General features: G+C 42.8%; 1 protein-coding gene across 2 annotated transcripts; it reads right to left on the bottom strand.

The window, feature by feature from the left end:
• Window positions 1-252: 252 nt before the first annotated feature.
• On the bottom strand, window positions 253-22149 carry LOC139583041 (endoribonuclease ZC3H12A-like). Of its 2 annotated transcripts, none has more exons than XM_071413730.1 (6): window positions 21991-22149; window positions 5081-5635; window positions 3356-3495; window positions 2586-2820; window positions 2150-2256; window positions 253-1606 (listed from the first exon to the last, which is right to left on the bottom strand). In XM_071413730.1, exons 2-6 carry the CDS (start codon window positions 5407-5409, stop codon window positions 1338-1340), a joined length of 1080 nt encoding a protein of 359 aa, XP_071269831.1. In that variant the 5' UTR covers window positions 5410-5635; window positions 21991-22149; the 3' UTR covers window positions 253-1337. The 2 variants fall into 2 exon arrangements, with proteins under 2 accessions (XP_071269831.1, XP_071269832.1); XM_071413731.1 differs by having other exon boundaries at window positions 2155-2256; window positions 21991-22141.
• Between the last annotated feature and the right edge of the window lie 1086 nt (window positions 22150-23235).

Here is a 23235-nt window from a genome sequence, read left to right as displayed (position 1 = left end):
AAACTGTCTTTGTAACAGATAAGTTATTTGTAAAAAGAAAAGAAAAAAGAAAAAAAATCTATTCTGGATTTCTTACTGGATATGCTACTTGTTGATTCCATTCCATTGGTTGTTGGCTTGTGGTGACGTGATGACAATTGTCTTTGGATCATTTCTCCTCACTCCAATAGATGGCAGTAGAGACCTAAAATAGTTGGTACGGTAAAGTGCAGGGAGCATGGCAGTGTGTAAATGAGATGGATAATCAGACAATTGCCAATGACTTATGTTTAATATGGATAAGAAACATGACAAGGACCGCATTATTCTGCATACCATACAGGTCAACATCCATTTTGTATTATAGCTTCCCTCAGTTTGAGGCTACATGATAAAACAACACATGCTGCTTTGAATATATTTAAGTCAATGCTAGATTCAAAATGAACTAGCATCATTCAGGAGACAGTAGTGCATTGCACTTGACATACATAACACATTCAGCTCAGATTGCTACATTTCAAGCTTTCCTCCTCTAGTCTGCTGAGGACTACTGTGTTTAATGCTTACAGAGAAATCATCACAGGTCTTGCATGTTAGAAAGGAATGTGGCTGATTCGGAACCTCTGAATCAGAGGCACCAGCTCTGACATATTGAGGGTGTGTGGGTACACACTCATCACATAGTCTACCATGCTGTGGGGGAAGAGGGTGCTGAGCTGGTTCTTCACACTCCTCCTCTGCTCACTCTCTGGAGCTTTACCTCCATTGGACCTGGTCATCCCCACTCTCTCGCCAGAGAGGCCCTGTCCCGGGCTGTGTTCTGGGAGGCTGTGCCTCTGCCTTTGTGGGGGAGGACTCTGGAGGTACTGCTGCTCTGTGAAATGGATATGGTTACTGTGAACAGCATAGGAGCACTCTCCTAGCCGTGGCTGGAGATGTTGGTGTCTGTACATGCACGGGCTGCACTCAAAGCTTTGTGAGTCGTCACAGCCACACTGTGGCAGTTTTTGGGGGGCATCCCAGGCTGAGGAGGGTCCACCCAGGCTGAGCCTCTGTTGGTTGCTGGTGTGGCTGTGACTGCTGGAAGTGCTGGAAGGGTAGAAGTCCCCACTGCGCTGGCTGCAGTTGGCCACCCCACTGCTGTAGGTGTAGGACACCACTGGCCCCTTGGTGTTGTTGGTGTGGTCCTGGCCATAGAGTCTGGACAGGGAGGCTTCCAGGGAGCTGAAGGCCTCGTCAGTGTCTGGGCTGGGGCAGAGGCGGAGGCTGGACCTGTGGTGTAGAGCTGGGCTGCCTGTTTTTCTCTGGCTGGTGAACTGATCGCTAGGCGAAGCCCTGTGGGAATGGGAATGCTCTTATTTTATAAGGGGAGGCGGTGTGGATAGATATCTGTATAGATGAGTAGTAGTTAGATCCAGCTCATAAGGGGAGTAAGTGTGGGCCTCCTGGCTGACTTCCTGGATCAGAGCAGGGCTGGGGCCTGAGGGAAGAAATGACCGCTCCCTGTCTGTTTGAGCAGTAGGTTTGCTCTTGGCTCTCAGCTCATCTGCCACAGACAGCTGTGATTGGTTGGAGCGCTCTGGGTGGTAGAACTTGCACTTCACTCCGTAAGTACACTTCTTTCCTGGAAAGAAACAAATAAGGAATATTTATGGGCTTTCAAAACACGGCTTGCAGATGTACCATGTATCTCTTTAAAGAGACTGTCAACAAGGATGTGTGTCCGTCTGAGTGTACTGTAAAGCCCTCTCCCCCCCTTCTTCAGTACTGTAAACACACTTAGCAAGGCAAACAAAAATAAGGTCTGGTCTCCAGCCTGTTTTTGATCCACTAGGTACACGGTGGAGTGCTATGAGGGAGCTTTGTACTCCCCTGACAGGAATAATCCCAGGCCTGCCGTTTAATCTGAAGCTCTATTATCCTGGGTGTCGATAAAAAGGCCTTTTATTTGTGAGTGGTACTGTGCCTTGGAGTGGAGCTGCTCTCTTATGGCCAACAGACAACTGACAGGCAACCAAATAAAATCCCAAGACCCAACTGCTAATCACAAATTGGAAATCAAATCCTGCTCAGCTGGCTCATATTGGATGAGTTACAGTCAAACACCCCCCAGATAAATGAGAAAGGAAACTGAAAATAAAAGTGTATTGTAAAAATATCTACCAACCATACGGGCAATGCTGCTGCTTGTTTTCTGGGGTCCACTGCTTTTTCATCAGAAAGTTGTCAATCGTTGGGCCATTCCTTCCTAGAGGATCATCTGGAGGCATGAACCTCGAATATAAAGTCATAGAAAGACAAAGTAAGCATGATGCTCAAAACTCTTGGAAGTCATGCCTTTGTTACAGATATATCATATGTTTACAAGCTGGAGTGATTTTGTAGGTGGTGGAACCATCTCTCGTACTGTATCCCTGTCCCCAACCCCAATTTAAAATGGTTTATATCCTCCTTATAGGCCCTGCATCAGGTACCCTTATAGATGTTAAGGGCTTGTAAGTAAGCATTTCACAGCAAGGCCTGTTGTATTCGGCGCATGTGACAAATACAGTTTGATTTGATTTGATTTGACCTTTGCTGAGTGATTCAGTGTTGGGACTTACTTGTCATTGGCAAAGCTGTACATCAACAGCCTTTCCTCTATGAATGTCTTCCACTCTGGCTTCTCTATCTGCAGGTCTCTGTAGTTGTCATTGGACACAACGATGCCATCGGACTCGTAGGCCAGTTTGACGATGTAGCGGTCGTCGTAACACACCACTCTCTTCCCGTTGACGCAGCGTGACGGGGTGTACACCAGGATCGTCCTCTTCTCCAGCTCATGGAGGATGTGCTGATCTGCAGGGCCACGTGACAAGAGGTTAGGGTTTCACGGAGTTGATGGATCGTATGTCAACCATTAACAAGACATGGTCTTTGTCCCAAATGGCAAATTTTTCCCTATATAGTGCACTACTTTTGACCTGAGCCTTTTGACCAAAGCCCTATGGGCACTACATAGGGGAAAAGGGTGCCATTTGGTCCGAAGACATGGTGTGAACAACAATTCTCAGTTATAAAAGACCATAAAGAAGATTGAAACCTGGACCATTAATGTCCCTTACGAAAAAAGATTGCAGTCAGAGTGCAATATATCAGCACTATGCTGCAAATACTGCGTCCATACTGCAGTCCTTTTGCAGTGTAACTGCAGCTACAGTGCAGTATAACTGCAGTTCAACTGCAGTTATTCTGCAAAATACCACAGCACTTGTACTGCAGTTTCAAAACTAATCTGTTTTGTAAGGGATTGTAGATCTCTGTGTGTTGGTGACCTTTAGCTCCACAGTGCCATCTATCCCTGGTCAGACAGTATAACAGGTGTGTGTCCTACCTGTCATGGGGGCCTCGGGACTGGGCTGCTCCTTCCTCCACAGGGGCACGAACACAGTGATGTCACGAAGACCCCTCTCCAGAAACCACCTGACTGCCAGCAGCAGCCCCCGGCATGAAAACACTTGCTTGTTGCCATGGCTACAAAGACAGGGGCAGAGTATGAAAATTAGCTTCCTTTTTTCACTTCTAAACAGCTGTCACGTCTATTTTCCCTTCTCAGAAAGCCTGTCAGCCGTGTGACCCAACTACTCCAATTCATGTGAACTCTTTTGCAGAACAACAGCAAAGAGACTGTTGTGTGTCCTTCAATCCCAAAAACCAGTCTTAAGGGAAAACTATCTCCCCGAATGACTATAAACTGGAATAACAGGAAGTCTCAGAATCTCTGTGTGCCTCTTCAACAACACTACTCTTCTGTTCTTAGAAAAGCTTGGATAAGATATAATGTTACACTTATTTAACCTCGTATGACAGATGTGAGCTGCAGCATCCCGTATAGTAGTGGCGTGATGTCTCCAGCAGAACTTTAGATAGGTCTAAGACTTGTTGTGTGGAGGTCTCAAAGGGCCTGAATGACAGCAGCTCACTGAGAGAGGATGATTTGCCTACAGGCAGCAGTAAATAGAGCAATCAACCATCAGGAAGTGGTAGGCAGCTTTGCACCAAACATAAGACCTCATTGCCTTTTTAAAACCACTGGGGCACCGAACCCAACAACAACACTAGCACAACAATGATGTTATAGAAAATACACAATGATTAGTAGAAAGATGTCCTTTGCTTAGAAAGTTGAGACAGTGTTTTGGGTAGAATTTATTTTTCTCTCCAGTCAGACAGAGACCTTTAGGGACAAGGAAACTCAGGACTTAAGTAATCAAAGGTGGCTTTGTAAGCAAACTGCACAGTCGCTGAGATTTCTGACAACGGGGTGAGTATGAGAGGAGTGACTGTGCCTTAGAAGTAGAAACCTTCAAAGTTCAGCAACAGTCCCCCACAAAAAGCAGATCTAATTCAATACGAGTGATCTGTGTCAGAAAGAAGTTCTCCGATTTATGAGAAGTGAACATGTTGTTTTGTTCCTCTCGGTTTCTACTATAGTTTCATCTCCTCCCACCATCACCTGTTGATTATCTCAGAGTATTTTTAGCTTGTTTTTCCTCTCACTATTGTTATAGCATATCTGTTGCTATTGATCTATAGCCAATTGCCATTGCATCTGAATACGAGTTATTTATGTTGAAGGCAAAGGTCATCCTCTAATACACCTGTGGTCACCTGCCAGCCACCGCAGATTCTTCTGAAATTCACCTCAAAGCATCGCCCACTCTCGCTTCCCTCTCTATTAACGAGGGAGCGTGAGATGAGTTGGTCTGTGAAGTGAAACTGGAGTGGATATAGCATTCAGTTACTGGCACGCAACGGTAACACCGTTATTTATACCTCCGTGGGTAACGTCTGCCAAGAATAGGACAAGTCAGGTAGCCGCATAAAGTAAAAATGAAAGGAACATTGATGTACTACTTCACATGCTCTCTATGGGGGCAATATACCGTGACAATACAGGTACTGTCCGTGACCAGATAAATCCATATGTGCTGTTGTGTTTTTTCCCCATTAGTACTTACATTACCTTCATTTGTGCCAGCATTTCATCCAGTACTCTGTCTTTATCCATCTAATGTTACAATCCCTATAGTCCTAAATGGAGGATCAGTACACTCACCTCATGGCCACATTGCTTCCATCAATGACCACTGGTCTGAATCCCCCAGTGGGATCCCTGTCTGTAGCTGAGCTGGGCCGCAGGGGCTGGCTGGGCTGGGGAGAGCTGCAGCCTCGGGGGATCAGCTGTGGGCTGGAGTAGGCTGAGCGGCTGGCTGGTATGGATGGGGTGGGGGTGGTGGTAGTGTGGGTCTGGCAGGTCTTGATCAGCTCCTCCAGTATGTCGTTGGTCTGGGCGTCATGGCGCAGGCTCTCCAACACGCGCACAATGTCACTGTGGGAGTAGCCCAGCTTGAGGAAGCGCTCCACTTTTCCATGCTGCTTGTCCATGCTGCTGGTCCTTAGCTCAGTTAGGCTTCCTCCCTCAGTTCTGTCAGTGTCTCTAAGTAGTCTAGGTGTCCTCCTTCCAGTCTCCTGGCAGGGCTCTGTCTGTTGGAGAATCCTCCTCGCCTCCCTTTTCTATCATTTCATCATGGTTTCCACAGCAACAGTGTCAGTTTTGGAAGATCTGACAGGTGCAGAAGAGACGAGGGTTGAGGTGAGGCATTCTCTGGTTCTGTAAACACAGGAAGTATCATGGTGGAGTCAGAGGGACTTTTAGACACTTTGAATGTGGTTAGACTGGCAGCGATAGAATTGGCTGCTTGCGCTGCCACAGCCTCATGATCACACACGCACGTCATAACAGGTCGAGAAAGCCCCTGTAGTCTCAGGCCAATTTAAATAAAGCCCTGCTCTAATGCTTTCATTTGGTGTCTGATACCAGTGGTGTCCGTTGTCATAACAAATATACACCACTGGAATCGTTGAGGATGTTTGTCGTAAAACAGAAATGTTTTGTGATATTTGTTTTGCAAAAACTTAACACCAACCCAGTCAGACATCTTCTAAAAATAATCTGGAAAACCCTAACAATTATTTTACAAAGTGACTGCACTAATGACTGGGAGGGTGAAAAGTGACATACATACCATACAGGTTCACTCCACCCTTTACCTTCTATTCTGGTTCCGGGATGTGCTTAACTCTAAGAACAGCAAGAAGTTGTCAACAATATTAAGATCATGTGTATTTTACACAGATCGTAGACAGTGAACAGTGAACAAGCACTCAGTGAAACTCCTTATCTCTATTTTAGCATGTGAAGTTACACTTGTATGCACACATACAATTGTTAGGCCTTATGTTTAAATACCATCCACCCCTATCATTTGTTCCTTCATAGCACCCTTTCATCCTGATTGCATTTGACTTTGAAAGGCAGTGGTGTTTTCACTTTGATAAGAGACTTGTTTATTGCCTCTTGGATAAAGAGGAAGTCAATGTCACGCTAAGACGAACATTGCCATGTTTTAATATATATTCGAACAAAGAAGCATACCATGCCAGTTAGTCATCTACATGCACAAACCTTGAGATAACAAGTTGAAGATCACTTTACATTCAGGTACCCTACACCCCCATGTTCACTTGCATGTGAGAAAGTGAGAACAGTGTTGATGATCTTATACCTCTTCACAGCTTGAATAATCTACATCTAACCACATCCCCTCACACCATTTAATCTCAAACCAGAATATTCATTCTGCACCAGACTAGACACATGCCGACTTTATTTTTATTTATTTATTTCAACTTTATTTAACCAGGTAGGCCAGTTGAGAACAAGTTCTCGTTTACAACTGCGACCTGTCCAAGATAAAGCAAAGCAGTGCGACAAAAACAACAACACAGAGTTACACATAAACAAACGTACAGTCAATAACACAAAATAAATAAATAAATAAAATAAAAATTTTAAGACAAATCTATGTACAGTGTGTGTAAATGTAGAAGAGTAGGGAGTAGGGAGGTAAATAGGCCCTAGAGGCGAAAATAATTACAATTTTGCATTAATACTGGAGTGATAGATGTGCAGATGATGATGTGCAAGTAGAGATACTGGGGTGCAAAAGAGCTAGAGGGTAAGTAATACTATGGGGATGAGGTAGTTGGGTGTGCTATTTACAGATGGGATGTGTACAGGAACAGTGATCGGTAAGCTGCTCAGACAGCTGATGCTTAAAGTTAGAGAGGGAGATATAAGACTCCAGCTTCAGAGATTCTTGCAATTCGTTCAGGTCATTGGCAGCAGAGAACTGGAAGGAAAGGCGGCAAAAGTAAGTGTTGGCTTTGGGGATGACCAGTGAAATATTCCTGCTGGAGCGCGTGCTACGGGTGGGTGTTGCTATGGTGACCAGTGAGCTGAGATAAGGCGGGGCTTTACCTAGCAAAGACTTATAGATGACCTGGAGCCAGTGGGTTTGGCGATGGATATGTAGTGAGGGCCAGCCAACGAGAGTATACAGGTCGCAGGGGTGGGTAGTATATAGGGCTTTGGTGGCAAAACGGATGGCACTGTGATAGACTGCATCCAGTTTGCTGAGTAGTGAGTTGGGGGATATTTTGTAAATGACATCGCCGAAGTCAAGGATCGGTAGGATAGTCAGTTTTACGAGGGTAAGTTTGGCGGCATGAGTGAAGGAGGCTTTGTTGCGAAATAGGAAGCCGATTCTAGATTTAATTTTGGATTGGAGATGCTTAATGTGAGTCTGGAAGGAGAGTTTACAGTCTAACCAGACACCTAGGTATTTGTAGTTGTCCACATATTCTAGGTCAGAACCGTCCAGAGTAGTGATGCTAGTCGGGTGGGAGGGTGCGGGCAGCAATCGGTTGAAGAGCATGCACTTAGTTTTACTAGCATTTAAAAGCAGTTGGAGGCCACGGAAGGAGTGTTGTATGGCATTGAAGCTCGTTTGGAGGTTTGTTAGCACAGTGTCCAAAGAAGGGCCAGAAGTATAGAGAATGGTGTACCTCTGCGTAGAGGTGGATCAGAGAATCACCAGCAGCAAGAGAGACATCATTGATATATACAGAGAAAAGAGTCGGCCCGAGAATTGAAACCTGTGGCATCCCCATAGAGAATGCCAGAGGTCTGTACAACAGGCCCTCTGATTTGACACACTGAACTCTATCTGAGAAGAAGTTGGTGAACCAGGCGAGGCAGTCATTTGAGAAGCCAAGGCTATTGAGTCTGCCGATAAGAATGTGGTGATTGACCAAGTCGAAAGCCTTGACCAGGTCGATGAAGACGGCTGCACAGTATGGTCTTTTATCGATGGCGGTTATGATATCGTTTAGGACCTTGAGCGTGGCTGAGGGGCACCCATGACCAACTCGGAAACCAGATTGCATAGTGGAGAAGGTATGCTGGGATTCGAAATAGTCGGTGATCTGTTTGTTAACTTGGCTTTCGAAGATTTTAGAAAGGCAGAGCAGGATGGATATAGGTCTATAACAGTTTGGGTCTAGAGTGTCTCCCCCTTTGAAGTGGGGGATGACTGCGGCAGCTTTCCAATCTTTGGGAATCTCAGATGATAAGAAAGAGAGGTTGAACAGGCTAGTAATAGGGGTTGCAACAATTTTGGTGGATAATTTTAGAAAGAGAGGGTCCAGATTGTCTAGCTCAGCTGATTTGTAGGGATTCAGATTTTGCAGTTCTTTCAGAACATCAGCTGTCTGGATTTGGGTGAAGGAGAAGCAGAGGGGTTTGGGTAAGTTTCTGCAAGGGGTGCTGAGATGTTGGCCAGGGTAGGGGTAGCCAGGTGGAAAGCATGGCCAGCCGTGGAAAAATGTTTATTGAAATTATCGATTATTGTGGATTTATCGGTGGTGACAGTGTTTCCCATGCTCAGTGCAGTGGGCAGCTGGGAGGAGGTGCTCTTATTCTCCATGGACTTTAAAGTGTCCCAAAACTTTTTGGAATTAGTGCTACAGGAAGCAAATTTCTGTTTGAAAAAGCTAGCCTTAGCTTTCCTAACTGAGTATATTGGTTCCTGACTTCCCTGAAAAGTTGCATATCGCGGGGGCTATTCGATGCTAATGCAGAACGCCACAGGGTGTTTTTGTGCTGATCAAGGGCAGTCAAGTCTGGGGTGAACCAAGGGCTATATCTGTTCTTAGTTCTACATTTTTTGAATGGGGCATGCTTATTTAAGATGGAGATGGAAAGCACTTTTGAAGAGCACCCAGGCATCCTCTACTGTCGGGATGAGGTCAATATCCTTCCAGGATACCCGGGCTAGGTCGATTAGAAAGGCCTGCCCGCTGAAGTGTTTTAGGGAGTGTTTGACAGTGATGAGGGGTGGTCGTTTGACCGCAGACCCAGTACGCATGCAGGCAATGAGGCAGTGATCGCTGAGATCCTGATTGAAGACAGCAGGTGTGCAGATGATGATGTGCAAGTAGAGATACTGGGGTGCAAAAGTAATACTATGGGGATGAGGTAGTTGGGTGTGCTATTTACAGATGGGATGTGTACAGGAACAGTGATCGGTGAGCTGCTCAGACAGCTGATGCTTAAAGTTAGAGAGGGAGATATAAGTCTCCAGCTTCAGTGATTTTTGCAATTCGTTCCAGTCATTGGCAGCAGAGAACTGGAAGGAAAGGCGGCCAAATTCGGTTTTGGCTTTGGGGATGACCAGTGAAATATACCTGCTGGAGCGCGTGCTACAGTGAGCTGAGATAAGGCGGGGCTTTACCTAGCAAAGACTTATAGATGACCTGGAGCCAGTGCGTTTGACGATGAATATGTAGCTACGGCCAGCCAACGCGAGCATATAGGTCGCAGTGGTGGGTAGTATATGGGGGTCAAAAGTTTTAGAACGCCTACTCAATCAAGGGTTTTTCTTTATTTTTACTATTTTCTACATTGTAGAATAATAGTCAAGACATCAAAACAAAGAAATAACACATATGGAATCATGTAGTAACCAAAAAAGTGTTAAACAAATCAAAATATATTTTATATTTGAGATTCTTCAAATAGCCACCCTTTGCCTTGATGACAGCTTTGCACACTCTTGGCATTCTCTCAATCAGCTTCATGAGGTAGTCACCTGGAATGCATTTCAATTAACAGGTGTGCCTTCTTAAAAGTTCATTTGTGGAATTTCTTTCCTTCTTAATGTGTTTGAGCCAATCAGTTGTGTTGTGACACGGTAGGGGGAATACAGAAGATAGCCCTATTTGGTAAAAGACCAAGCCCATATTGCATGGTCACTTTAACTCTACCTAAATGTACATATTACCTCAATGACTGCGACTAACCGATGCCCCCCCGCACATTGACTCTGTACCGGTACCCCCTGTATATAGCCTCGCTATTGTTATTTTGCTGCTGCTGTTTAATTATTTTTACTTTTAATTTAAAAAATGTACTTATCTATTTTTTACTTAACACTTATTTTTCTTAACTGCATGGTTGGTTAAGGGCTTGTAAGTAAACATTTCACTGTAAGGTTGTATTCGGCGCATGTGACAAATAAATAACATTTGATTTGATGCATCATGGCGAGAACAGCTCAAATAAGCAAAGAGAAATGACAGTCCATCATTACTTTAAGACATGAAGGTCAGTCAATACGGAAAATTTCAAGAACTTTGAGCGTTTCTTCAAGTGCAGTCACACAAACCATCAAGCGCTATGATGAAATTGGCTCTCATGAGGACCACCACAAGAAAGGAAGACCCAGAGTTACCTCTGGTGCAGAGGATATGTTCATTAGAGTTCCCAGCCTCAGGAATTGCAGCCCAAATAAATGCTTCACAGAGTTCAAGTAACACACATCTCAGCATCAATTGTTCAGAGGAGACTGTGTGAATCAGGCCTTCATGGTCGAATTGCTGCAAAGAAACCACTACTAAAGGACACCAATAAGAAGAGACTTGCTTAAGCCAAGAGACATGAGCAATGGACATTAGACCGGTGGAGATTTGTCCTTTGGTCTGGAGTCCAAATGTGAGATGTTTGGTTCCAACTGCCGTGTCTTTGTGAGACACCCAGTGTGGGTGAACGGAGGATCTCCGCATGTGTATTTCCCACCGTAAAGCATGGAGGAGGAGGTGTCATGGTGTAGGGGTGCTTTGCTGGTGACACTGTCTGTGATATATTTAGAATTCAACACTTAACCAGCATGGCTACCACAGCCTTCTGCAGCGATACACCATCCCATCTGGTTTGGGCTTAGTGGGACTATAATTTGTTTTTCAACAGGACAATGACCCAACACACCTCCAGGCTGTGTAAGGGCTATTTGACATAGAAGGAGAGTGATGGAGTGCTGCATCAGATGACCTGGCTTCCACAATCCCCCAACCTCAACCAAATTGAGATGGTTTGGGATGAGTCAGACCGCAGAGTGAAGAGAAAGCAGCCAACAAGTGCTCAGCATAAGTTGGAACTCCTTCAAGATTGTTGGAAAAGCATTCCAGGTGAAGCTGGTTGAGAGAATGCCAAGAGTGTGCAAAGCTGTCATCAAGGCAAAGGGTGGCTATTTGAAGAATCTCAAATATAAAATATATTTTGATTTGTTTAACACTTTTTTGGTTACTACATGATTCCATATGTGTTATTTCAGAGTTTTATTCTACAATGTAGGTGTTTATATTACTCTTACATAATTTCCACGTGGGCGAAGATATTGGAAGTTTAATTAAAGCCTATTGGATGATAACTGTTTTTTACCTAGGACAGAAGAATTTCTAACAGACTATTTCCGACATAACATAGGTACAGCAGATCCCCTTAATGTATGGGACACTTTTAAATGTGCCTTTAGAGGCCATGCAATTCTACGCTCATCTCTAAAACAAAAGCAATTTAGGTCAAAAGAGTACATATTAACGAAAGAAATAGAAGGACTAACAGTACAGATAGATAGCAATACAACTGTACCATAGAGACAGAATAAGTTAGAGGAACAACAAAAAGAAATGGAGGGACTTATTCAAGAAAGATCAAATGTAAAATGAACTCAGCAAAAAAAGAAACGTCCCTTTTTCAGGACCCTGTCTTTCAAAGATAATTTGTAAAAATCCAAATAACTTCACAGATCTTCATTGTAAAGGATTTACACACTATTTCCCATGCTTGTTTAATGAGCCATAAACAATTAATGAACATGCACCTGTGGAACGGTCATTAAGACACTAACAGCTTACAGACAGTAGGCAATTAAGGTCAGAGTTATGAAAACATAGGACACTAAAGAGGCCTTTCTACTGACTGAAAAACACCAAGAGAAAGATGCCCAGGGTCCATGTTCATCTGCGTGAATGTGCCTTAGGCATGCTGCAAGGAGGAATGAGGACTGCAGATGTGGCCAGGGCAATAAATTGCAATGTCCGTATTGTAAGAGGCCTAAGACAGCACTGCAGGGAGACAGGACGGACAGCTGATCGTCCTCGCAGTGGCAGACCACGTGTAACAACACCTGCACAGGATCAGGATGGCAACAACAACTGCCCGAGTTACACCAGGAAGGCACAATCCCTCCATCAGTGCTCAGACTGTCCGCAATAGGCTGAGAGAGGCTGGACTGAGGGCATGTAGGCCTGTTGTAAGGCAGGTCCTCACCAGACATCACTGGCAACAACGTCGCCTATGGGCACAAAGCCACCGTCGCTGGACCAGACAGGACTGGCAAAAAGTGCTCTTCACTGACGAGTCGTGGTTTTGTCTCACCAGGGGTGATGGTCGGATTCACATTTATCATCGAAGGAATGATCGTTACACCGAAGCCTGCACTCTGGAGTGGGATCGATTTGGAGGTGGTTGGTCCGTCATGGTCTGAGGCGGTGTGTCACAGCATCATTGGACTGAGCTTGTTGTCATTGCAGGCAATTTCAATGCTATGCGTTACAGGGAAGACATCCTCGTCCCTCATGTGGTACCCTTCCTGCAGGCTCATCCTGACATGACCCTCCAGCATGACAATAACACCAGCCATACTGCTCATTCTGTGCGTGATTTCCTGTAAGACAGGAATGTCAGTGTTCTGCCATGGCCAGCGAAGAGCCCGGATCTCAATCACATTGAGCACGTCTGGGACCTGTTGGATCGGAGGGTGAGGGCTAGGGCCAATCCCCCCAGAAATGTCCGGGAACTTGCAGGTGCCTTGGTGGAAGAGTGGGGTAACATCTCACAGCGAGAACTGGCAAATCTGGTGCAGTCCATGAGGAGGAGATGCACTGCAGTACTTAATGCAGCTGGTGGCCACACCAGATACTGACTGTTACTTTTGATTTTGACCCCCCCTCCCCTTTGTTCAGGGAAACATTATTCAATTTCTGTTAATCACATGTCTGTGGAACTTGTTCAGTTTATGTCTCAGTTGTTGAATCTTAATCAAATATTTACACATGTTAAGTTTGCAGTTGACAGTGAGAGGACGTTTCTATTTTTGCTGAGTTTATTATAAAAAATAAAGCGAACTGGATGGAATATGGAGAAAAATGCCCCATATTCTTTTTTATCTTCAACATAGAAATGCTACTATTTTTTTTTTTACTGAAACTAATGACGGAATCACCCATGATTCACTAAAGAATATTTTGAAAGAGGAAGCAAGTACTTTGGCATATGTTTTCGTTTCAGTCTCCTCCATCTCCACTAACCGAAGTTAATTGTATGGATTTTTTTTCTATTAATAATGTAAAATTAACAGCTGTACAGAAAGACTCATGTGAAGGCCAAATTACAGAGGAGGAACTTCTTGATGCAAGTAAAGCCTTTAAGTCTGGGAAAACTCCAGGGCTGGATGGCATACCAGTTGAGGTATACCAAACCTTTGTTGATGTATTCAGAGGACCATTATTAACATGTTTTAAACACTCCTATAAAAATGGCAGATTATCAGATACTCAACAATAAGGTCTGAGTTCATTATTTGTGAAAAGGAACCAAGTGGTAAATATAAAGATCCAGTTCGTTTCAAAAATTGGAGGCCACTTACACTTTAGTGTTTCTCGCAAAATGCATAGCGCAAAGCATTAAAAAGGTATTGTCGGATATTATTCATCCTAATCAGACAGTTTTTTTGCCAAAAGGCACCTAAAGGACTCTCAGACTATGAGAAACAAGAGTCTCTGGTCGGATGAAACCAAGATTGAACACTTTGGCCTGAATGCCAAGTGAAGCATGGTGGTGGCAGCACCATGCTGTGTGGATGTTTTTCAGCTGCAGGGACTGGGAGACGAGTCAGAATCGAGGGAAAGATGAAGTGGAGCAGTACAGAGAGATCCTTGATGAAAACCTGCTCCAGAGCACTCATGATCTCAGACTGGGGTTAAGGTTCACCTTCCAACAGAACAATGACCCTAAGCACACAGCCAAGACAACGCAGGAGTGGCTTGTGTAGTGAGTAAAGGGTCTGAATACTTACAGTGGGGCAAAAAAGTATTTAGTCAGCCACCAATTGTGGAAGTTCTCCCACTTAAAAAGATGAGAGAGGCCTGTAATTTTCATCATAGGTACACTTCAACTATGACAGACAAAATGAGAAAAAAAATCAATACTTTGTTATATACCCTTTGTTGGCAATGACAGAGGTCAAACGTTTTCTGTAAGTCTTCACAAGGTTTTCACACACTGTTGCTGGTATTTTGGCCCATTCCTCCATGCAGATCTCCTCTAGAGCAGTGATGTTTTGGGGCTGTTGCTGGGCAACACAGACTTTCAACTCCCTCCAAAGATGTTCTATGGGGTTGAGATCTGGAGACTGCCCGGGCGGTGTGTTTGGGATCATTGTCATGCCACGTTTCATCTTCAATGCCCTTGCTGATGGAAGGAGGTTTTTACTCAAAATCTCACGATACATGGCCCCATTCATTCTGTCCTTTACACGGATCAGTCGTCCTGGTCCCTTTGCAGAAAAACAGCACCAAAGCATGTTTCCACCCCCATGCTTCACAGTAGGTATGGTGTTCTTTGGATGCAACTCAGCATTCTTTGTCCTTCAAACACGACGAGTTGAGTTTTTACCAAAAAGTTCTATTTTGGTTTCATCTGACCATATGACATTCTCCCAATCTTCTTCTGGATCATCCAAATGCTCTCTAGCAAACTTCAGACGGGCCTGGACATGTACTGGCTTAAGCAGGGGGACACGTCTGGCACTGCAGGATTTGAGTCCCTGGCGGCGTAGTGTGTTACTGATGGTAGGCTTTGTTACTTTGGTCCCAGCTCTCTGCAGGTCATTCACTAGGTCCCCCCGTGTGGTTCGTGTGATCATTTTGACCCCACGGGGTGAGATCTTGCGTGGAGCCCCAGATCGAGGGAGATTATCAGTGGTCTTGTATGCCTTCCATTTCCTAATAATTGCTCCCACAGTTGATTTCTTCAAACCAAGCTGCTTACCTATTGCAGATTCAGTCTTCCCAGCCTGGTGCAGGTCTACAATTTTGTTTCTGGTGTCCTTTGACAGCTCTTTGGTCTTGGCCATAGTGGAGTTTGGAGTGTGACTGTTTGAGGTTGTGGACAGGTGTCTTTTATACTGATAACAAGTTCAAACAGGTGCCATTAATACAGGTAACGAGTGGAGGACAGAGGAGCCTCTTAAAGAAGAAGTTACAGGTCTGTGAGAGCCAGAAATCTTGCTTGTTTGTAGGTGACCAAATACTTATTTTCCACCATAATTTGCAAATTAATTAATTAAAAATCCTACAATGTGATTTTCTGGATTTTTTTTTCTCATTTTGTCTGTCATATTTGAAGTGTACATATGATGAAAATTACAGGCCTCTCTCATCTTTTTAAGTGGGAGAACTTGCACAATTGGTGGCTGACTAAATACTTTTTTGCCCCACTGTATGTAAATGTGATATTTCTGTTTTGCAAAAAATTCTAAAACATGCTTTTGCTTTGTCATTATGGGGTATTGTGTGTAGATTGATGAGGGGGGAAAACAATTTAATACATTTTTTAATAAGGCTGTAACTCAACGTGGAAAAGTCAAGGGGTCTGAATCCTTTCAAAATGCAATGTATATCTAGGTTATATTTTACTTTCTAACATTAGGATATGTTGTTTCTATTTTTAAGGACTTCAAATGTATCAATGGATGTTTTAGGTAGGCAATACATAGGCTACTGTAAAATGTATTAGAGTTTTTCTTGGTATAGAAACACCATAATATAAATTAATTGAATTAAGATTAAGATGAATTTATCTCCCGGGTGGCGCAGTGGTCTAGGGCACTGCATCGCAGTGCTAGCTGCGCCACCAGAGTCTCTGGGTTCGCGCCCAGGCTCTGTCGCAGCCGGCCGCAACCGGGAGATCCGTGGGGCGACGCACAATTGGCATAGCGTCGTCCGGGTTAGGGAGGGTTTGGCCGGTAGGGAGGGTTTGGCCGGTAGGGATATCTTTGTCTCAGTATGTAAAACAAATGTAATAAAATGTATGCACTCTACTGTAAGTCGCTCTGGATAAGAGCGTCTGCTAAATGACTAAAATGTAAATGTAAGATAAAATATCAGAAATATATCATAAACAAATGGCCAGTATCAGCTTCTTTTCATAGATAAAAGGGAATAAATAATCTCGAACTGCAGTGGTCAAATAATTTGCGCACAGAAGCAAGCACCAACAAGCTTCAAATATGCATTAAGTGTGGGAAATGCGCCCTACAAATTAAATAGTATTATTATTAATATAAAGACAGAAAAATACACACTTAAAAGTTTTGTTACATAAAGGGATATTAGTGAGATTCCGAATATAACCATAATACAAAAAAGAGAAAGGAGAACGGAATATGTTTGAAAAGTCTACATTTAGATTTGATTGGAGAAAGAAAATAAGTGGGCCCTCAGGTCATGACTCAATACTGCCATCTGCAGGAAGATAACAAGATTCCAACATACCATAGTACTCCATTACACTTAACTAGGTACCTGCACAGAGTCCAGTAGGACAGTGTCACAAGGCTACATAGTCACAGGCCCACACTTCACCACTGTTTAAGGGAATACACAGCTGTCCTTGATTGTGAGCTAGAATTAAATGTTGAATGAAATGTGTGCGACACAAGAGGTAAACAACGTTTTTCATCAATAGAATGAATGTAAGGAGGTAAGGCGATATCATAAGGGCATAGCCACAGGAAGTAGTTTGGGGGTGGAGGTGCTGCGTTTGTACGCTAATACAGGACTAGTTAAGGCCCAGTGCACTACATTTGTGAAACATTTTTATTTGAGTGTTCACCAGCATTTGTAACTTGAGTCTGATAATTATCTGTACAAAACAGTTGATCTGATAATACTTGTGGAATGTAAAAATACTTGCTTGATAAACACTACAATGTCCTTGTTTTTGAAAGAAAAGCAATTTTTTTTGTCCATTAAAATAACATCAAATTGACCAGAAATACAGTGTAGACATTGTTAATGTTGTAAATGACTATTGTAGCTGGAAACGGCTGATTTTTAATGGAATCTCTACATAGGCGTACAGAGGCCCATTATCAGCAACTGTCACTCCTGTGTTCCAATGGCACGTTGTGTTAGCTAATCCAAGTTTATCATTTTAAAAGGCTATGAACATTTGAACATCTTGGCCATGTTCTGTTATAATCTCCACCCGGCACAGCCAGAAGAGGACTGGCCACCCCTCATAGACTGGTTCCTCTCTAGGTTTCTTCCTAGGTTTTGGCCTTTTAGGGAGTTTTTCCTAGCCACCGTGCTTCTACACCTGCATTGCTTGCTGTTTGGGGTTTTAGGCTGGGTTTCTGTACAGCACTTTGAGATATCAGCTGATGTAAGAAGGGCTATATGAATAAATTTGATTTGATTTGATTTGATGTGGACACCTGCTCGTCAAACATCTCATTCCAAAATCATAAGCATTAATATGGAGTTGGTCCCCCATTTGCTGCTATAACAGCCTCCACTCTTCTGGGAAGGCTTTCCACTAGATGTTGGAACATTGCTGTGGGGACTTTTGAGGTCAGGGCTCTGTGCAGGCCTGTCAAGTTCTTCCACACCAATCTCGACAAACCATTTCTGTATGGACCTTGCTTTGTGTGCGGGGGCATTGTCATTCTGAAACAGGAAAGGGCCTTCCTCAAACTGTTGCCACAAAGTTGACAGCACAGAATCGTCTAGAATGTCATTGTATGCTATAGTGTTAAGATTTCCTTTCACTGGAACTAAGGGGCCCAAAGCATGAAAAACAGCCTCAGACCAATATTCCTCCTCCACCGAATTTTACAGTTGGCACTATTCATTGGGGCAGGTAGCGTTCTCCTGGTATCTGCCAAACCCAGATTAGTCCGTCGGACTGCCAGATGGTGAAGCGTGATTCATCACTCCAGAGAACGCGTTTCCACTGCTCCAGAGTCCAATGGCGCCGAGCTTTACACCACTACAGCCGACGCTTGGCATTGTGTGTGACTGCTCGACCATGGAAACCCATTTCATTAAGCTCCTGTCGAACAGTTCTTGTGCTGACGTTGCTTTCAAGGCAGTTTGGAACTCGGTAGTGAGTGTTGCAACCGTGGACAGATGATGTATACGTGCTACTCGCTTCAGCATTTGGCGGCCCTGTTCTGTGAGCTTGTGTGGCCTACAACTTCGCGGCTGAGCTGTTGTTGCTCCTAGACGTTTACACTTCACAATAACAACACTTACAGTTGACCGGGGCAGCTCTAGCAGGGCAGAAATTTGACAAACTGACTTGTTGGAAAGGTGGATCCTATGACAGTGCCACATTGAAAGTCACTGACATCTTCAGTATGGCCTTTCTAATGTAAACGTTTGTCTATGGAGATTGCAATGCTGTGTGCTCGATTTTATACACCTATCAGCAACAGTTTGGCTGAAACAGCCTAATCCACTAATTTAAAGGGGTGTCCACGTACTTTTGTATATATTGTGTATGTCTTTATGCACCAGTCTGTAGTATGTGTCCACAGCTGGGTCAATAGGCCCACCGAGGTGGAATGAATGTAGATGGATCCCTAAACACACTTTTCGTGGGGACAGAGGAGTTGTAATCTCTAAAGAACAGTTTCACATGCAATGTGCATATTAGTTAGTTGTTGAAATGCGTTTCAGTTGTGTGTCCTGATATTCAGGCTGATTTGCTCCTATTTCTATTATTTTGTATATACAGTTGAAGTAGGACATTTACATACACTTAGGTTGGAGTCATTAAAACTCGTTTTTCAACCGCTCCACAAATTTCTTGTAAACAAACTATAGTTTTGGCAAGTCAGTTAGGACATCTACTTTGTGCATGACACAAGTAGTTTTTCCAACAATTGTTACAGATTATTTCACTTATAATTCACAATATCACAATTCCAGTGGGTCAGAAGTTTACATATACTAAGTTGACTGTGCCTTTAAACAGCTTGGAAAATTCCAGAAAATGATGTCATGGCTTTAGAAGCTTCTGATAGGCTAATTTACATAATTTGAGTCAATTGGAGGTGTACCTGTGGATGTATTTCAAGGCCTACCTTCAAACTCAGTGCCTCTTTGCTTGACATCTTGAGAAAATCAAAATAAATCAGCCAAGACCTCAGAAAAAAATTGTAGACATCCACAAGTCTGAGTCATCCTTGGGAGCAATTTCCAAACGCCTGAAGGTACCACGTTCATCTGTACAATCAATAGTACGCAAGTATAAACACCATGGGACCACGCAGGAAGGAAGGACGTGTTCTGTCTCCTTGAGATGAACGTACTTTGGTGCGAAAAGTGCAGATCAATCCTAGAACAACAGCAAAGGACCTTGTGAAGATGCTGGAGGAAACAAGTACAAAGGTATCTATATCCACAGTAAAACGAGTCCTATATCGACATAACCTGAAAGGCCGCTCAGCAAGGAAGAAGCCACTGCTCCAAAACCGCCATAATAAAATTTAAAAAAAAGCCAGACTACGGTTTGCAACTGCACGTGTGGACAAAGATCGTACTTTTTGGAGAAATGTCCTCTGGTCTGATGAAACCAAAATAGAACTGTTTGGCCATAATGACCATCATTATGTTTGGAGGAAAAAGGGAAGCAAGGGGTTGGCAGCATCATGTTGTGGGGGTGCTTTGCTGCAGGAGGGTCTGGTGTTCTTCACAAAATAGATGGCATCATGAGAGAGGAAAATTATGTGGATATATTGAAGCAACATCTCAAGACATCAGTCAGGAAGTTAAAGCTTGGTCGCAAATGGGTCTTCCAAATGGACAATGACCCCAACAGTTGTGGCAAAATGGCTTAAGGACACCAAAGTCAAGGTATTGGAGTGGCCATCACAAAGCTCTGACCTCAATCCTATAGAAAATTTGTGGGCAGAACTGAAAAAGTGTGTGAGAGCAGGAGGCCTACAAACCTGACTCAGTTACATCAGCTCTGTCAGGGAGAGTTGGCCAAAATTCACCCAACTTATTGTGGGAAGCTTGTGGAAGGCTACGCGAAACGTTTGACCCAAGTTAAAAATTTTAAAGGCAATGCTACCAAATACTAATTGAGTGTATGTAAACTTCTGACCCACTTGGAATGTGATGAAAGAAATAGAAGCTGAAATAAATCATTCTCTCCACTATTATTCTGATTATTATTCATTCTTAAAATAAATTGGTGATCCTAATTGACCGAAGACAGGGAGTTTTTACTAGGATTAAATGTCAGGAATTGTGAAAAACTGAGTTTAAATGTATTTGGCTAAGGTGTATGTAAACTTACGACTTCAACTGTATTTTGTGGTAAATAGTTATCTAGTTTATTGCACCATTTTCTTTCTCCAATCAAATAAAAAAATAGCACAATAGATATTATAAGAAATATCAAAATTTTTGAGAAGTAGCATCCACACAAGGGAGCAGCTTCTTCTCAATGTATTTTTTAAACTGTAGACTTTTCAAATATTTTCCCTTCTCCTTTCTGTTGTTTATATTATGGCTATATTCCCACGAATATTCCTTTATGAAATTAAGCTTTTACATGTATATTTTTCTGTCTATATAATAAAAGTAATATTTAATTTGTAGAGTTTAAATATTTAATTTGCCACGCTCAATGCACATGTGATGCTTGTTGGTGCTTGCTTCCGTGTGCAAATCATTTGACCACTGCAGTTTGAGATTATTTATTTCCTTTTATTTATGAAAATAATGAGCTATTGTTATTATTTCGGATTTATTTCTGATACAGTGCCTTCAGAAAGTATTCACACCCCTTGACTTTAAAAAAATGTTGTGTTACAGCCTCAATTAAAAATTGATTAATTTGAGAAGGCCAAAGTGGAATTATGTTTCTCAAACATTTTACAAATTAATAAAAAATTAAAAGCTGAAATGTCTTGAGTCAATAAGTATTCAACCCTTTGTTATGGCAAGCCTACATACGGTCAGGAATAAAATTAATTGCATGGACTCACTCTGTGTGCAATAATAGTGTTTAACATGATTTTTGAATGACTCCCGCACCTCTGTACCCCACACATATAATTATCGATGAGGTCCCTCAGTCGAGCAGTGAATTCCAAACACAGATTCAACCACAAAGACCAGAGAGCTTTTCCCTGCTATTCAGGCAGGAATCCTTGGACTGTGCATTTGCATCTTGTTTCAATTTACCTCTTTATTTAGGTTGATGGCATGACGTTGAAACAATGACTTTGATTCAAACATACCATTTTACTATCAACATTGAAACAAGGTCGATTAAGTTGAAATTAGATTGATGCAACAACCTGTTAGTCAGGTTAAGTCAATGTATTGAAGTTTAAGTTTTATCCTAATTTCAATGTTTACAATGCTGTTTGAAATGATATGAAAACAGAACTGGTTGATGACTGTGTGCCCAGTGGGTAGTCTCTTTTAAGCACACAAATATAATGTATATCAGGAAGACACATAATCCAAATGAACTATCACAGAAACAAAAAATAACAAAAAAATTACTTCGGCTCTAGGAAGTGATAACAAAAAAAATTACTTCGGCTCTAAGAAGTTACAAACATTTACCTACTGTAAACCCATGCAGCTCAACAAAATTTGGATATTAGATGCTAATTTTGCTCTCTCTCTACTTACTGTTGTGGTGGTTAGAAGAAGCATCAGCCTGCTTGTCTGGTAGAGAGCCTGTTGCTGTGTGAATGAGAGAGCCACCTCGGTCACGTTGAGAGACAGAACCTGTGTGTACTGTTTTTATTCATATGAGGAAGTCTCCTGAGACTTTACTTAGACCATTGCCAGCAAGGAAGCAAAAGACAAATGCAGTCATTTCACTTCCTCATTGTAGCCCCATGCAGAGTTTTGGCTATAAAGCTTGTTGTATGTGAGCCCAGAGGGTTTTTCCCCTTTCTCTGTTCTTCCTGGTGTGGCGTTACAACACAGTGGGTCTCCTTGAGACTTAATAGGGGAGAGTGGGGTAAGTTGAGCCATTTTTTACATTCCGCTTCACTACATGCTTAGAAAAAAAGGTGCTAAATAGAACCATATAGGGTTCTTCGGTTTGTCCCCATAGGGGAACCCTTTTTGGTGCTAGGTAGAACCCTTTGCAAAGGGTTCGACCTATGACCCTCTATGTAGGGTTCTACCAAAAAACATTTAATTATCTAAAGGTTCTTGCAAGAAGAACCATTTCACTTTTGGAGGGTTCTTCCTAGAACCGTCTATGAAAGGTTCCACCAGCCTTATTAGCATTTAAAATGACATTCTTTATGACAGTAATTACATATACTGTATAGTAAGGCCTTTCTTCAGTGGTGTTAGGAAAGTCCTGGTTTACAGGCCACATCAGGTCTGCAAGTCACATTATGCTGGCTTGCAAAGTGATGTGTAATTCCAGATTGAATCCAGACAAAGTTGGGTTAAGTGACATTTTTTCACTCGCAACCTGCAATCAGAATGATTGCTGGGGTAGGGAAGATTGAATACTGAGAGTACCACAATCATCTAAACTGGAACAACCATCCCGGTAATGAGTGTAATATGTCATATAATGGAGGAAAGTCATGCTTTTTCAATTAATTCAGAGGGAGGGTTAAGTATTGTTTGATTTAGCCTGGGGGAGGGTCATGTAATTTGTAATGGATTAAATGTCATATAGCTCAGTGTTTGAGAATTAGTTGCATATTATATCTCAACGTGTGCCCGATCCTGCCCCTCATCCCTGATTCTCTGCTGGGCGCTCAATATCAAGTGCGCCTAGTGTGGTCTCAATTCAATTATCCATTGCCTATACTATAGGCCATAGGCCTAGGGCTAGGCTGTATGGAGAGCATGCTTGGAGACGCACAGAGCACATTTATATTTATAAAAACATTTACAGTACCA

The sequence above is a fragment of the Salvelinus alpinus genome, chromosome 8 (assembly GCF_045679555.1).
Source record: "Salvelinus alpinus chromosome 8, SLU_Salpinus.1, whole genome shotgun sequence".
Classification (NCBI taxonomy): Eukaryota; Metazoa; Chordata; class Actinopteri; order Salmoniformes; family Salmonidae; genus Salvelinus; species Salvelinus alpinus.
Note: the sequence above shows the minus strand (reverse complement) of the source record. Positions and strands in the feature narration are given on the sequence as shown.